The sequence below is a fragment of the Mycteria americana genome, chromosome 5, assembly GCF_035582795.1.
Source record: "Mycteria americana isolate JAX WOST 10 ecotype Jacksonville Zoo and Gardens chromosome 5, USCA_MyAme_1.0, whole genome shotgun sequence".
In the NCBI taxonomy this organism is placed as follows: domain Eukaryota; kingdom Metazoa; phylum Chordata; class Aves; order Ciconiiformes; family Ciconiidae; genus Mycteria; species Mycteria americana.
In genome coordinates, this window is record NC_134369.1 from 66,012,295 (window position 1) to 66,027,977 (window position 15,683).

Sequence of the window (15,683 nt, forward strand, 5' to 3'; positions counted from 1 at the left end):
ACCTTAAGTTACATTATTCATTTACTCATACACATGACTAAGTACTGGGAATTACATAGCCAGAGAGCTCGAACCTCTGAAGTGTGCCAAAACATTTGAATTTGCTCTAACAAAGCATATAACCACACACAGAGTTGTTCTGGGTTCAGAGAATTTGTACTATAAATATCCCCATCATTTTTGACTCCAGGTTCAAGAAAGGCTGGGGATAACTGGCTGATCAGTGGGTGGGAAATTATGTTCTGCACTGATCTCTGCCCTTTACATGCCATTTTACTGAGGGCCCCATCTCTATTACATTCCCCAAAACTTACAGTTTGTTGAGCAACTCACCTCTTCATTGATGAATTTCCATTCCTGCTTTAGTTCTTCACAGTTAATTTCCAGCCCTTTCGCCGCTTCAAGCAAACCCAGCCAATTTTCCCACAGCACTGTTACAATCCTGCCCAGTGCCTTATCACTTCTCTTGCATAATCTCATCAGCTTTCCAGAGACCTGCCTCAGCTTCACAAGATCATCTTCAGCTGAGTCAATGTTGGAGACTAAAATCTTATAGGAAAAAAACCCAAGGAAATAAATAAAACAATCCAGCCAGAAGTGTTAATGAAGTATTCAGTGACATGATTAGGAACCTCTAATAAAACGGCAATCACTCCGCTGAGCTAGTTAAATACGGTTGTAGTGAGAGAATGCTGTTGGCTGAGACTGCGGAGAAAGATGGGGTAAATAAAACAAACAAAACAAACAGAACAGTGTGCCCAGGCAATTAGGTTGTCCTTGCTTCTTTCTGGTTATTTGGAAGGGAAGAGAAATAAGCAGGAGTTACAGATATACAAAATGACAAGCCTGTAATATGATGAGTACTAAAAGAGAAGACAGCAAAGAGGTTCATTATAGCAGAGGTCTGGTGGGGAAGCAGCAAGAGTCCCGGGTGGGGAAACTGGAAATTCTCTGATTTTCACTTCTGAGGGAAAACAGCAACAGTGTTAGAAATCTGATCAGTCCTGGTCCTGCAAAGAAGCAATGAGGGATCTGAACAGAAATGCAACGCTATCTTAAGCAGAGATTACGTTTGATTTCTACAGGAATAAGATGTACTCATTTTACATGGCCTATTATAATCCGGTCTTTTTATAGGTATATAAATATATCCTGTGGCTTTATATAAACATAAATACAGGATAGGGAATTTCACTTCTTTCTACTACGATATCATACGGTGTGCATAGCTGCTACATCACAGTTTTGCATGAGCTTTTCAAGTTCTTCAGAGCCTCTCTTACCTTGCTTTCTTCTAAGTGCTCCAACGCTTCTTTATAAGACATTGGTATTTGAGACAAAGACTGTCTAAGCATCTTTTCCAGTTTGTTAAGATTATCACACACCTTATCTTTGGTTTTTGTGTAGTTTTTGTATTTTTCAAAATACCTGTAAGAAATAATTAATAGACCAATCAAAATTTGTTGTGGCTGCTCCTCTCTCCAACCATAATGCCCACTAGAAGAATTAAAAAAAAAAGCCCTTCTGAACTAATAGTCCTTACTATTTTGCAAGTTACCTTCAATTAGCATTTGTTACACACTTCAGGTCTGGTATCTGAGAGGCAGGTACAAATGCCCCAGAGGTAAAGAAACATAGTATATCCATATATCAGCCATGGAGCTGCTCAAAAGAATTGTATGCCTTGATCTAAGTCTCCATCCTCCTCAGACATTCCCAAAAATTAGTTCCCAGTTTGTAACACACATCCTATTTGTCCCTACAATGTGTGGTCTGTACAATTCCAGTTTCTGATTTCTATATCTTATCATCTCTTTTCTATTACCAAAGCCTTTAAAGTAATCCAAATCTTTGATTATAAAAGCATATTTTAAGGTTATGCTCAATAGAACCAGAAGCACTGTATCATGAGCAAGCAATTTAAAAATCCTTTACTCTATCTCCCAAACTTTTTCTGTACCTGTATCTGAAGGCCCTTCAGATCTCTTCCATACCTATATTTGAAGGAAGGAAACTATGGCCTGTGTCTTGTTTGCTCTTTACTTTCTCAAGCCATCAGAATAGCCTACGGAAGATACGTGTTAGGGCCCCTCTGAAAACTATTCTAACCTGCACCAGCACTGAACTAGAGACTGTGGAAATGTGCTTTCTTCTGATTTGGGCACCATATGACACTCAGTCGAGCCCAATACATACCTTTTGGAATATACTAAAAGTGATTGCGTTGTAAATTATTAGCAATATGCTTATTGTCTGGTAATTTTTCTTCTATTACAACCACATCTGGGAACAACAGAAATGCTTACAGTTCTTTATGCTGAATTACCTGGTTCTACCAAGAGCAGAACAACACTGCATTTATTATCAGTCAAATTTCTCCTAATAAGGAACAAGATCTAGGAAGATCTCTTAAACCTACCTCTGTTCCTCAGCTTCCTTTCTTTGAGCCTTCTCCCTTAATGCCAAACTCTTATTGATTAGTTCTGTTAAAGTATTTTCCAGACGTATTTCGTCTTCTGGTTTCACTAGGTTTTTCAGCTTGGAGTACAGGTTTTCTATGTCAGCTTTTGCAGAGTTGAACTCTTCTTGTTTCCAGAGTGGGGTTTGACAGACCTCCTCTGAGCTACTGAGCTCTGCTGTAGCAGACTTGACTCGAGCTTCACATTCCTCGAGGAACCTGGCAGCCCTCTGAACAGCCTTGGTATAAAGCTCACCAGTCTTACATGCCTCCTGCAGAGCACTCTGAAAGTGTTAAAAAGACAAAGGAACAATCAAGAAAGACTGCTGTGCTCCTCTGGATTGCCAGATGGTCTTCTCAGAATTTCACACCTGGTTTTCTTTGAGACCAATGCTCCCAGAATTGGCCTGAGGAGGTGAGGGAGGACACATGGCAAATGCACTCTGCTACCTAGGTAGTCACAGAGCAGTACTGTAACCTATGGAATGACTGCCCTTAACCATAGGAACAGGGGTTATGAGGGAACTGGCAATACTAGAAAAGTCCAGACAGAAGGATGGCAGGACACAAGAGCCTTAAGATCCCTTAGAGACATGGCAGTATATGTCCTGTTCAGACAAGGAAAGCTCACAAGTTGATGGTTTATTCTGCTTCAGGGAGTACCTCCACTATGGCTTACCAAACTGCTTCTCGCTAAACCCTCTTCTCGTATGTATTTGTACACAGAATGATGTGTGACTTTGCCAGCTCCTGGATTCCCACAGGGCAGAGAAACTTTGGCATTGTGCTTCCCACACAATACCCAAGCAGTGAAGATGAAGCACAGCAAACCAGGAAATCTGGCAGCAGGACTATAAGTCCATCAGGGAAGCTGCGTTCCTCTCCCTGTTATTAGCTACTACCTCATACTTCCTCGTTTGTCTCCATTGATCTCTTGGGCAGTCAGGGCACAGGTCTTCTTGACCAGGACACAGTTCCAGAACCTCTCTGCTACGAAGGTTACTACTCTTCTGGTTTCCAACATAAATTTATTCACTAACTTTCTCCTTGTATTAACACTGCCCTTTAGCTTAAGCAGTCCTTTTCCATCCATTAAGTCTACCTCCAGCCTAATTACGTTTCTCAGCTAGATTTCCCACTTGCCCTCAGCTTACCAGGTTGAGCAAATTCAGTTTTATTAACTGCCCGCAGCATTCCTCATCCCTCTAACAGCATCTGTTCCAGTTTGAGCAGACCTTTCCTGACAAAGGCATCAAGAATTGGGTCAATCCTCCAGCAATGCCTTATCAATGCCTTATATACTTGTGTTAAAGCCTTGGATCCCAGTTGCCTTTCCTTTGCTCACCCTCCCTGAGGCTTGATGCCATTGGTTTGACCTGTGCTTTACTCTCCTTGATCACTCCCAAGTGATATGCTTTTTCTTTATAGTAGAAACAAGGAACTTCTGGTTTTTTCATCATTGTCACTATTGAAAATGTTACATAAAATCAGTCCCAAGAGTAATCCCAGGACAATTGCACCCAGTCTCTCTTCAGCTCAATATTTCAACACAACCTTCCCCTTTACCTTTCTTTTCTCGTGCTAATCCCATTGCTTGATTACAATCAAACTGAATACATCTAATTTCTTTGTAACCTTAGTTTCTAAGGTTGTTTGTAACCTTAGAATCCTGAGTCCCATCATATCCGCCAATGCAGAGATGATGATGGGCCAATTCAGTTATTAGAATAAAAGGAGGATATTAGTCATGAAAATATAAACACTACAGTCACAGACACCTACTCTAATTATTGGGAGAAGACATATGGCCATACCTTACTTCTATTAAATATACTTACAACACGGGCAGCTATATCTGTCTTCAGTTGTATTTCATGATCTTGCAGTTTCTCTAGTTTTGTTTCTATACCAGCAGCAAGAGATTTTCCTTCTTGGTTTTCCCTCTCTTTTTCCATTATACATTGAATAGCAGAAAACTTTGCTTGCATCATATTCTGAATTGCTTCCCATCGCATCTTTTCATACTGCATTTTTTTTATGTCTATCAGAAGTGGCTGCTGGAGTTCTAATTGAATATGCTTTACGATGTGAAATATATGTTCTGCTTCATTCTGGATATCTTCCTTGTTTACACACTGGAGACCAGAGACCAAGTTTTGAAGAAACTGATTCAATTCCTCAACCTCTTTCTCCAGGCTCTTTATTTCTTTCCTCTTAGATTCTTTGAATGGTGTATCAAAGACCTCATTTTTGTTTATTTGATTTGCTGCCTCCTGGGTTAAGTACAAGATTTGTTGAGCTGTCTGAAACAGAATCTGTGCAGATACAAGATTCTCAGCAGGAGAAGAGCTAGAGCTATCATTTAGGATGTTAGCTTCTTTTCTTACAGTGGATGTCAGAGTCTGGATTTCATTTAGTGATGCTTGAATCTTATCACATTCCCTAACAACATTATCAAAGCGTATTATCTTCCCTTTAATTTTATCTTTAATTGTGAAAAATTTAGTTTGCAATTCATCCAGCTGCAGTGAGTCCCATTTTAGACCTACACATCCAAAGATTTCTTTGTACTTCATTTTTTGTGACAAATTGGACTGAAAAGCTAATACTTTTTCTTTAAGTGCTTTGCATTTATCCTTCACTTCCTGCTTGGCGCCTAATAATTCATCTTCTTCCAGGTTCATTTCACAATACTGTAGATCATTCAGATCTTGCTGCAATGAAGTTATTCCTTCAGCAAACTCTCTGCAGACAGCTATCTTTTTTTCTACTTCATGAAGTTTAATCTGAATTTGCCTCTGTGTCTTCCTTGCTCTATTCTTCAGACTTCTTAATTGATCAATCAAAAACAGTTGTTCAGACAGGCTCAATTCCCCAGCTGTGACCTGACTCTCTTTACAGTGGGATGAGATAAGCCCTTCTATTTCCTGTACATCCTTTAAAATCTCCTTTAAAATGGCTTGTTGATTGATTAATTCTGACCATGTGCTGGTTTGGTTCATGTCAGGCCTGGCAAGCATCTCAGCATTTCGAAGCTGACAGTGAACTTTTTCTACTTCTGCAATAAGTCTTTGCCTCTCCTCCAGCTGGAGCTCTAGGTGCTGTAATCTTTGAGCTGATTTTAAAACAAGAGCCTTGTATGAATTCTGCAATGTTTGTAAAAGGAAGGTCATATCAGAGATCTCCTCTGGCTTCAAGTTGGGAACGATGTGCTGGAGCCCATAATCCAGTGATACAATCACAGGTTCTCTGTTTAGAACTTCTGTGCTCATAAGCTGACAACTTCTGATCTGTGATTTAACATCACTGGGGAAAAGTGCTGCTTTCTGGTCAAGAGCAGACAGTGAATCTTTGACCCATGAAATATTTTCTTTCAGCCTCTTCATCATTTCATGTTTCATGACAGCAGGACCAGTGATCTGACCATCCTCTCGAGAAGTTTGTTGTGCTGGTAATGATTCCAGTTTGCTCTGCAAATCATGTATAGAGTTCTCCAAAGCTACCTTCTCTTGATCACTCCAAATTCTTTTCATCTGCAGTTCGATTCTTCTTTTTAATAGAGAAAGACCATGTTTAATGTCCTGTAGCTCTGTAGTCCAAAGTACAGGGTATTTGGCTTTTCCTTCAGATGAGGAATATAACTCTGCTTGTAAATACCGTTCTTCTATCAGTCTCTGAATGTCCTGTGCTTTATTCATAAGCAGGTTAAATTCATCGATTTCTGCCACAACTTGATCATGTTTCTTTTGCACTGTTTGTTCCATGTGCTGCCACCATTGCTCCAGTTGCCTCATTTGGCTTTCAGTTAACACTTTATCCATGCATGTTAAATGCTGAGCTAAACTTTCTTGCTGAGTTTTCAACTGGTTTAAGACATCTCTTTCTTTCTGTAAGGACTCTATGCATGCCTTAATTTTCTCCAGAAGAACTGTGTTGTTCATGGGACCCCTGCCAAAAATATAAGTAGCATTTAAAAAAAAAAAATTCTCCTGAAACATGGAATAGGCACATTTTAAACAGAGAATTTCACTGTTTAGAAAATTATTCCCTCACTTTATTCACTTAATCACATGTATCTCTCAATGTTCTCTTACAAATTTCCTAACCACTGTTGCAGTGTCATTATTTCTTGCTTATCTGTACAGCATTAGTTATTTCTAGATATCACTGCAGGAAAGGTACATTCTAATGTATATTCTCTAAAATTGCAGTATATACCAATATAGAATGTGTCATTTCCTAAAGGAATGTAGCCTCCCTTTCAAGTTACAATAAAGAAAATTTTAAAAATCAAAAATAGTGTTAAGTCATCTCTAAGTGAATTAACAACATCTTATAGTAATTTCTGATTTACAATGAAGATAAAACTTAGCTATAAGAAAAACTTCAAAAATTGCCATTCATTCAAGATTAATGTGGAGGAGTTTATCTACTCATCTTTTATTTCCAGGAGTATTTTGAAATTCCCACCTAAAATACATTTAGCAGCTAGATTTGTATTCAATTTTTTCCAATTTCTTTGTTGTAAATTAACAATTTTATAAATTATTTTAAAGATTTTCAAATTATTGTGATACATTATTGTGACCAATAGCCTAGTTCCATGTTTTGAAAGCTAATTCATAAAAGGTACTAAATATTTTGTGTGTGTTGGTTACCTCTGAATTGGTACTGTAGACTTATTTATTGCCACAGAATTCTTCCTATCAAATAAGGTTACTTTTCAGCTTAATGAGATATTTCACTCAGAAAAAAATTAGGACTGATGAGGTCCTTAAAGAAAAATTAATATTTCACATCTGCCATATTTTTTCAAAAATATTTTAATATGGCTTTTATATAGGTTTTTAGCACAGCAACCATTTCTCTGTTTTGCCTAAAAAGTAAAAAGAGTAGATGTTCCTAAAGGATAGCAGAGAACCACCAGAAATGCTTCTGTTTAAGGCTGTTTAAACTTACAAACCTATGAGACTTCTCTTGTTACCTAACATTAAAGAGATGGATAAAACACCGTATTCTTGTCTGAGTGTTATTGAAGTATGGCACGAAATTCAGTCTAGGACCATATTTGTTCTGTAACCTATTAACAGAAACCCTCCACTATACTTACATTTTTATGTTATCTTTTTCTGTTGACAAATTTTTCATTGAGGACTGCACAGCAGAAAGATTTTTCTGGTACTCATTAATTAATGAGTATTGTTGTTGCTTCACTGCCTTAACAGCGTCTAGTTCTTGAACCAGCCTGTCCCAGCAGGGTACTGCAGGCTCTGTGGTTTGCAGCTCTGCTCTGTTTGATCCTGTTGCATTGGGAAATGCTTCTTGACTATGACACAAAGATTTTGCTTTCCATGTTTCCAGTTCAGTTTGTAAATTCTACAAGCAAGCCCACCACAAACAGAGGATTAAAAGAGGATCTTAAACACTTTCAGCTTTCAGCACAAAATACAGTTAAATACTGATACATCTACAAATGTATGCTTGCTCAGTCACACACAAATGAGCACGCATGCCTGTGCACATCATGGAAGCACATGCACCATCACAGGTGGATCTACTACTGCACTCTAGAAAAGCAGTACAAAACATGGACATATTTGCAAAAGGTGTTTGTAGATTACCTGGTAGGCAAACTGACTAATCATGCAGTCAAACCTTAGATAAGACTATATGCAACAATTTTGTTTTGCCCAAGTGAATCATAATTCTGTAAGTGTATCACTACATTAACAATGAGGAATGGCTTTGCAATTTCCATACCTCCAGCTCTTTTAGTTGTTCATTTATGAGCACAATATCCAGTTCAGCCACTTCATTTTTCAGCTCATTGACCTTTTGTTCCTCTTCAAAATATTCAGTGTTTACTTGCACTCCAGGAAATAGTTCCTTCTGGACAGCCACTTCTGCACCTGTGTCCTACAATGCAAAACAGGATTCTTATTTCTGAAGATCCTAAACCAACAAGTTTTCTGACTACAACACTTTGCTTCACGTGTTTAAGCCATGCCTAAATCCTGCTGTGGCTTCCCCCACAGCCTCTGTTGGTCAACCAGGACGCAGACGCTGGAACCTCCATCACTACCCCCCACCTCTGCAGTCACCCTGCCTTGCCAACACTGCTCAGATAGCTATGAAATCTCTGCCCATCATTTTAAGTTTGAAACTCTGATATCCTCACCTTCAAATAACATCCTCCCGGCACCCACCTCTGCTACTGATAAGTTCTATCCTGTCTTCTCCCCCTCCTCCTCATACATTCATGGACCTTTAACCTCCCCTCACACTCACATTCCTTCTGCTCAGCACCTGCCTTGCTATACTGCTGCATCCTTCACCAGGACCATCTCTTCAACTGTTCTTCACAGGGCAACTCATGCATGAAGCAGCTTGGCTGTGACACAAAGCCACGGCTGATACTGCCACAAGTGCTATCCGAGATGAGTGCTAAGATGAGAGTGCTAGGGAGCCATGTCTCAATCGGGGTGGGCAGGAAGGCAATGGGGAGCTCCAGAGCCAGTCCTTGGCACTGCCATCGATTTCCATAATGACAGAAGGACAAGTCACTTGGGGCGTGACCAGGTTTAACAACCCATCAGCTGAGCTGAGGTTGTTGCCCAAGTGGATGCTCTTAGCCAGCCCCAGTTCAGATGTAAAACATAATCCTCCAAATCACCTTCAGCTATTGCAGACAACATAAATGAAATGTCACATGCTTATTGGGTCACATGGTGATACCTTAAAAATCTTTCTGCATTTCCCTTCCCCCAGTACCTGTCTATATCTGCTGTAAACTGTGATCTGTTCCACATATAGACTTCATCTGAGTGAATGCATACAAATATGTCGGAGTGGGAGACGGACCCGGAGTAACGATGAATCTCAATATGAGTATGGTCGTTCTCGTTTATTCAGATTACTTAACAGGTTTATATAGAAGCTAAGCAAAGCACGCGCTAACAGCGACTATTCTATTGGATAACTATACTTGTCCACGCGCTTAAAACAATTATATGATTGGTACAAAGTTGCCGTTCACGCACTGTTCACAAAGGGGGGTTTATCAGCACTTTCCCAGACTTAGTCCCGCTTATCTTGTTTTACCAAGTACTCCTTCTGCTGTTCTCAAGGGAATTTCACCTTGATCTCTGGCTCCCAGGCCCCACCAAAGGCTGGATTGCTCACATCAATTAAGCTGTGTCCTTTTTCACTTAACCATTCTTCCACACAAATATACAAATATGACTACAGTGTGAGCTTCTCCAGGGTACCAACATATAAAATGAGCAATGATAAAAAATTCTTGTTTGATAAACTTACTGTATTGCTACTTTAGGTACTGTTTTACTAGGAAGCAGCCAGCTATCCCTGCAGCCATATCACTTGTAAGCTGTCACTGTCGTCTGTCTCTCTGTGGGTCATGAGCTATGCAAAATATACCTGCTTCCAAGTGTGGGAAACATGTAGCACATTGTAGACGTATCAGAAAAGAATAATTCTATGTATTTGAACTCTTTTGGTTATTTTCAGTCAAAACTGAAGGGGACCACTCATGAAATAGTCAATCAGAGAACTTTTCCATTTCTCTGTGTATACATCCGTAACGGTTGTATCAATTCAGACATAAGATTTCATCTTAAGAGACTTTGGAGTGCCACAGAACTGAAGTAAGCAGAAAAACTCAGCTAAGCTATCACAGAGTGGAGGAAAACCACTTTACCAGAGTGAAATATAAATGCATCCAAACACACAGAAAAGTAAGTGTCCTGACACTAAGAAAAACCTCAGGATTGCTGTGTACATGTTTTGCTTGTCTGTATGACGTTCTCAACATACACTGTGGCACTGCCTCCCCGGATACACATAGATAGTGTCAATCTCCCCCCACAATAGCTTTTATGTTTCCCATAGTTTTTCAGTCCATCAGATGGTTGGAGAGGGAGGAAAATATGAGAAAGGAAGAGAATGGGGGGTGCTAATCAGCTACTGTCCTTCGGGTACAAAGCCAGGGCTCCCCTGCTGACTCTGCACAGTGCAGGCCTGTGGGAAAACCCCAAAGATTACTCTGGCTTCAGGCTAGGGTATAGCCCACAGTCTAAATCCTTATCCAACACCTTCCTCCGGAAATCAGCAGAACCTACTTTCCCTTCCCTTTGCAAGCTCCAAATCAATTAAATACAAACATTTACAGATCACATTTAGAAGTAAAAATCAGTCAGTTTAGAATAGAATAGAATAGAATAGAATAGAATAGAATAGAATAGAATAGAATATTTTCAGTTGGAAGGGACGTACAACAGTCATCTAGTCCAACTGCCTGACCACTTCAGGGCTGACCCAAAGTTAAAGCATGTTGTTAAGGACATTGTCCAAATGCCTCTTAAACACCGACAGGTATGGGGCATCAACCACCTCTCTAGGAAGCCTGTTCCAGCGTTTGACCACCCTCTTGGTAAAGAAATGCTTCCTAATGTCCAGTCTGAACCATTCCCACGCATCCTACCACTGGATACCAGGGAGAAGAGATCAGCACCTCCCTCTCACTTCGCCTCCTCAGGAAGCTGTAGAGAGCAATGAGGTCGTCCCTCAGCCTCCTTTTCTCCAAACTAGACAAGCCCAAAGTTCTTAGCCTTAGTCCTCATAGGACATTCCTTCTGGCCCTTTCACTGGTTTTGTTGCCCTCCTCTGGACACATTCAAGGACCTTCACATCCTTTTTAAATTGTGGGACCCAGAACTGCACACAGTATTCAAGGTGAGGCCGCATCAACACTAAATACAGTGCAATAATCACCTCTTTTGACTGACTGTGTTTAATGCACCCCAGGATGCGGTTTGCCCTCTTGGCCACCAGGGCACACTATTGACCCGTATTGAGCCTGCAGTCAACCAGCACCCCCAGATCCCTTTCTGCAGGGCTGCTCTCCAGCCACTGCTCTCCCAATTTATACATGTGCCTGGTGTTACTCTGTCCCAGGTGCAGAATCCGGCATTTGCACTTGTTAAATTTCATCCCATTAATCATTGCCCAATGCTCCAATCTATCTAGATCCCTCTGCAAGGCATCTTGTCCCTCAAGAGAGTTAACAGCACCTCCCAGTTTGGTATCATCAGCAAACTTGCTAATGGTGCATTCAACTCCTGCATCTAGATCATTGATAAATATATTGAACAGAACTGGCCCTAGAATTGAACCCTGAGAAACACTGCTGGTGACTGGTTGCCATGCAGATGTAGCCCCATTCACTACAACCCTTTGAGCTCTGCCCTTCATCCAGTTCTTCACCCAGCGCACCGTGAACCTGATCATCCCACAGCTGGACAACTTGTCCAGAAGGATGCTGTGAGGGACAGTATCAAAAGCCTCTCTAAAATCCAGAAAAACTACATCCACTGCCTTCCCTTCATCCACTAGGCGGGTGACCTTATCATAGAAGGATATCAAATTAGTTAAGGAGGACTTTCCCTTTTTGAACCCGTGTTGACTGTACCTGATCTGTGCCAGTTCCGTTTAATATCTTTATCAATGATCTGGACGAGGGGATCGAGTAAGTTTGCAGACACCAAGTTGGGCAGGAGCATTGCTCTGCTCGAGGGTAGGAAGGCTCTACAGAGGGATCTGGACAGGCTGGATCGATGGGCCAAGGCCAACTGTATGAGGTTCAACGAGGCTAAGTGCTGGGTCCTGCACTTGGGTTACAAAAATCCCATGCAACGCTACAGGCTTGGGGAAGAGTGGCTGGAAAGCTGCCTGGTGGAAAAGGACCTGGGGGTGTTGGTCGATAGCCAGCTGAATATGAGCCAGCAGTGTGCCCAGGTGGCCAAGGCAGCCAATGGCATCCTGGCTTGTATCAGAAATAGTGTGGCCAGCAGGGCAGTGATCGTCCCCCTGTACTCAGCACTGGTGAGGCCGCACCTCGAATACTGTGTTCAGTTTTGGGCCCCTCACTACAAGAAGGACATTGAGGTGCTGGAGCGTGTCCAGAGAAGGGCAACGAAGCTGGTGAAGGGTCTAGAGCACAAGTCTTATGAGGAGCGGCTGAGGGAACTGGGGTTGTTTAGCCTGGAGAAAAGGAGGCTGAGGGGAGACCTTATTCCTCTCTACAACTACCTGAAAGGAGGTTGTAGCGAGGTGGGGGTTGGTCTCTTCTCCCAAGTAACTAGCGATAGGACGAGAGGAAATGACCTCAAGTTGCACCAGGGGAGGTTTAGATTGGATATTAGGAACAATTTCTTCACTGAAAGGGTTGCCAAGCATTGGAAGAGGCTGCCCAGGGAAGTGGTTGAGGCACCATGCCTGGAGGTATTTAAATGCTGTGTAGATGTGGTGCTTAGGGACATGGTTTAGTGGTGGACTTGGCAGTGCTAGGCTTACGGTTGGACTTGATGATCTTAAAGTTCTTTTCTAACCTAAATGATTCTATGATTCTATGATGACTGCATTGTTCTTTAAATGCTTTTCAATAGTATCCAGTATGATTTTCTCCATAATTTTTCCAGGAACTGAGGTCAGACTAACAGGTCTGTAGTTTCCTGGGTCTTCCATCATCCCCTTCTTGTAAATTGGAATAACATTGGCTAGCTTCCAGTCAGCAGGGACCTCCCCAGACTCCCAAGACCTTTGGGAGATTTTGTTGGGGTTTCCAGTTAGAGCAGATGTGCAAGTCCCAGGTAAGACCTGTCAATGGACAGGCCAGCTGTGGACCTGCCTATAGATTTAACTGTGAAGTCAGATCTGGCCCTACCTTCAATTTAAGAATGTGGTGACCAAGGATCAGCAGTCATGGGGCACTTGTGATGTAATACCCTTATTCTTAGAAAAGAACAGACTTAGTTATTTCATTTAGTTATGTACCTTGTTATTCATTCAGCTTGAATTCATTCTCCTTTCTCTATTTTATTTCATTTATTTTCTTATGCTGGATCACCCTTAGATTTCAGTTTTCTGATCTGCCTTCCTTATGATGGCAAAGACTATCACAGCTAACTATAATAACATGGAAAGAAGTAGTATTGATTAACAATTTAAAGAGAATCTCTAAATATCATAAAATAAAGACTGATTATGATGGCTCTGAAAACCATAACTGCTCTTTTGAACAGATCCACTGAAGAAGATGATGTGGCTAGCACTTTGGATAAAGTTCAAAACTACCATGGACATAAAGCAGAACTATACATAATGGTCTTGATTTTGATGCGCCAGTAATTGCCCCTTCTTTTATAACAGAACTTCAGCTGAAGCCCAGGTGGAAACAAAAATTCAATGACTCTAACAAATGCAGCTTAGAATAACAGAATGTGGGTTACCTCACGTGCACAAACTGGGGGATTAGATTCCAGATCATCTTGCTCAGCTGCTGCAGATTTCAGGACTCGACTCTTCCAGCACACCCTTTGTTGAACCTGCTCCACATCTTCTCTATTTGACTGATTCTTGACATCACTAGGTTTCTCCTTTTGGTGTAAGAAAAATAAAAGAAACAAGTAACCAAAAAGCCCTAATGAGACTTGCTGAGTAGTAATTAGAGTGCTTGAGATGACAAAGTTATGAAGCCCATAGTTATAGGTAGATGAGGAAAACCACAATTACATCTCATAATTATTGTGGGCAAGGTTATGGCAAGGGAAACCATTTAGAAGAAGCAGTGTTGTAATTTTGTTATAAATTTTTAGAAAAATTGCAGATTGCAAGTGTTCTTCCTCTGACCTATGCTGTTCATGTTTTGTTATTCTAAGCATGGACCTTGAACTGTGTACCCCTGGATGCTATCTTGAATGCATTTTTTAAAATGTTTAGCTTTTTCCTGAGGCTCCAATCTTGTACTGTAGACAGAGAGTCTGTGGTTAGACACCCAGCCGATTACCAGGCAGGATATTCCCTTGGGCAGCTCGGGGATTTGCTGTATGTACATGCTGAGGTATTTGCTGACTGTAAGTTCTGCCTGAGTTTGTTTATCATCTGGGGACAGATAAAATAAAACAGCCACCTACACAAAATAAAGAATGGCAAATCCTTAAAGCATGACCATGGTGGAGAGCACAGCATCGGGGACCTATCCCTGCTGCATGAATATCTGAGCTAGTAGCTGCAAGTCAGATAGGATATGTTCTGAAAGGAGCCCACCTGCAACCCAGAATGAACAAAGTTACCCCAATTCTCAGCAAGCTTATGAGTGCACACTGTATTCCACCTTGTCACAACTATACTGCTTTCAGCACCTCACACAGTTTGCTAAAACTCAAGGTCTGAGAAGAGTCTGTCTCGGTCTTCTCTATAACATCCCTTAAAGGAAGGGATGACAGCAACGAGACCCCTGTTAGCTTTTTTATCTCCAACAAGAACTTAGCCTCTTCCCATTCGTTATGGCCCCAGCTCCTAAACACTGCTCTAGTTTGTTGAAATTCCCCTAGTACCAGGGTGCACCAAACAGGACACAGCATTTCAAATGCAGCCTCATACGTACAAAGTAAATATGTAAATAAGAAATCTAAATAAATGAGACTCAAGCAAAATAACAGTATTCCAGCAAAATAGTAAGAAGACTTCAAATGTGGCAAGGTGACTTGGAATGCAATATCCTCAGCAAACCACTTTGTGGCAGGCCATGGTAATGAAAAAAAAAACCCCTCCATACTAATTTTAAACGTACAGGAAAGGATTCAGAGAGTTAACACATACTAAGTACACAGCACATCAGGCAAAAATACCTCAGTGTAACTTGAGGGTTTTATTATTTATAGTAGTATCATACCCACTGCAACTAAACTGTATACATATGCCCTCAAATTCAATCATTCTTGCGTAATCTCATGTCCAATTACCTCTGCTGGATGGGTTTCATTTCTTGTTTCATCACCTTCAATACCAACACCATCCTGATGCCTTTCCAATTCTGCTTCACTGCCCTGAACCGCATTGTCCAGAACGTCCTCTTGGACCCTATTATGTTTGTCCATACCTGGGCTCTCTTTGTCAGCCTCCCCCTGATTTGAAAAATACAAAATGTTTACAACCAGTAAAAATCGCAGTCCAAAATCTAAGTTTACTAAGGAACATCACACTCCACAAGCTGTCTACTCTATCTTCAGTTTAGCTTAATGAATGAAGGAAAAGGCTGAGGTAACCTAAACCCCGAGTTTCTTGGAAAGGCACGCTCAGATCAGTTTGCCATATCGGGACCTTAATCAGTACGAAACACAAACCAAACAGGAGTAAGTGCTCACGT

At 41.0% G+C, this 15,683-nt stretch overlaps 1 protein-coding gene across 3 annotated transcripts in view; it reads right to left on the minus strand.

The window, feature by feature from the left end:
• The window catches only part of SYNE2 (spectrin repeat containing nuclear envelope protein 2), a 200,289-nt gene that overhangs the window by 108,684 nt on the left and 75,922 nt on the right, over window positions 1–15,683 (minus strand). For all 3 annotated transcript variants that reach the window (XM_075503772.1, XM_075503771.1, XM_075503773.1), the window contains exons 46-53: window positions 15,280–15,441; window positions 13,765–13,911; window positions 8,219–8,374; window positions 7,569–7,834; window positions 4,297–6,406; window positions 2,420–2,742; window positions 1,284–1,428; window positions 334–549 (exon numbers count right to left, since the gene is read on the minus strand). In XM_075503772.1, the coding sequence (XP_075359887.1) occupies window positions 334–549; window positions 1,284–1,428; window positions 2,420–2,742; window positions 4,297–6,406; window positions 7,569–7,834; window positions 8,219–8,374; window positions 13,765–13,911; window positions 15,280–15,441 (3,525 nt within the window). The remainder of the gene's footprint in view (window positions 1–333; window positions 550–1,283; window positions 1,429–2,419; window positions 2,743–4,296; window positions 6,407–7,568; window positions 7,835–8,218; window positions 8,375–13,764; window positions 13,912–15,279; window positions 15,442–15,683) is intronic.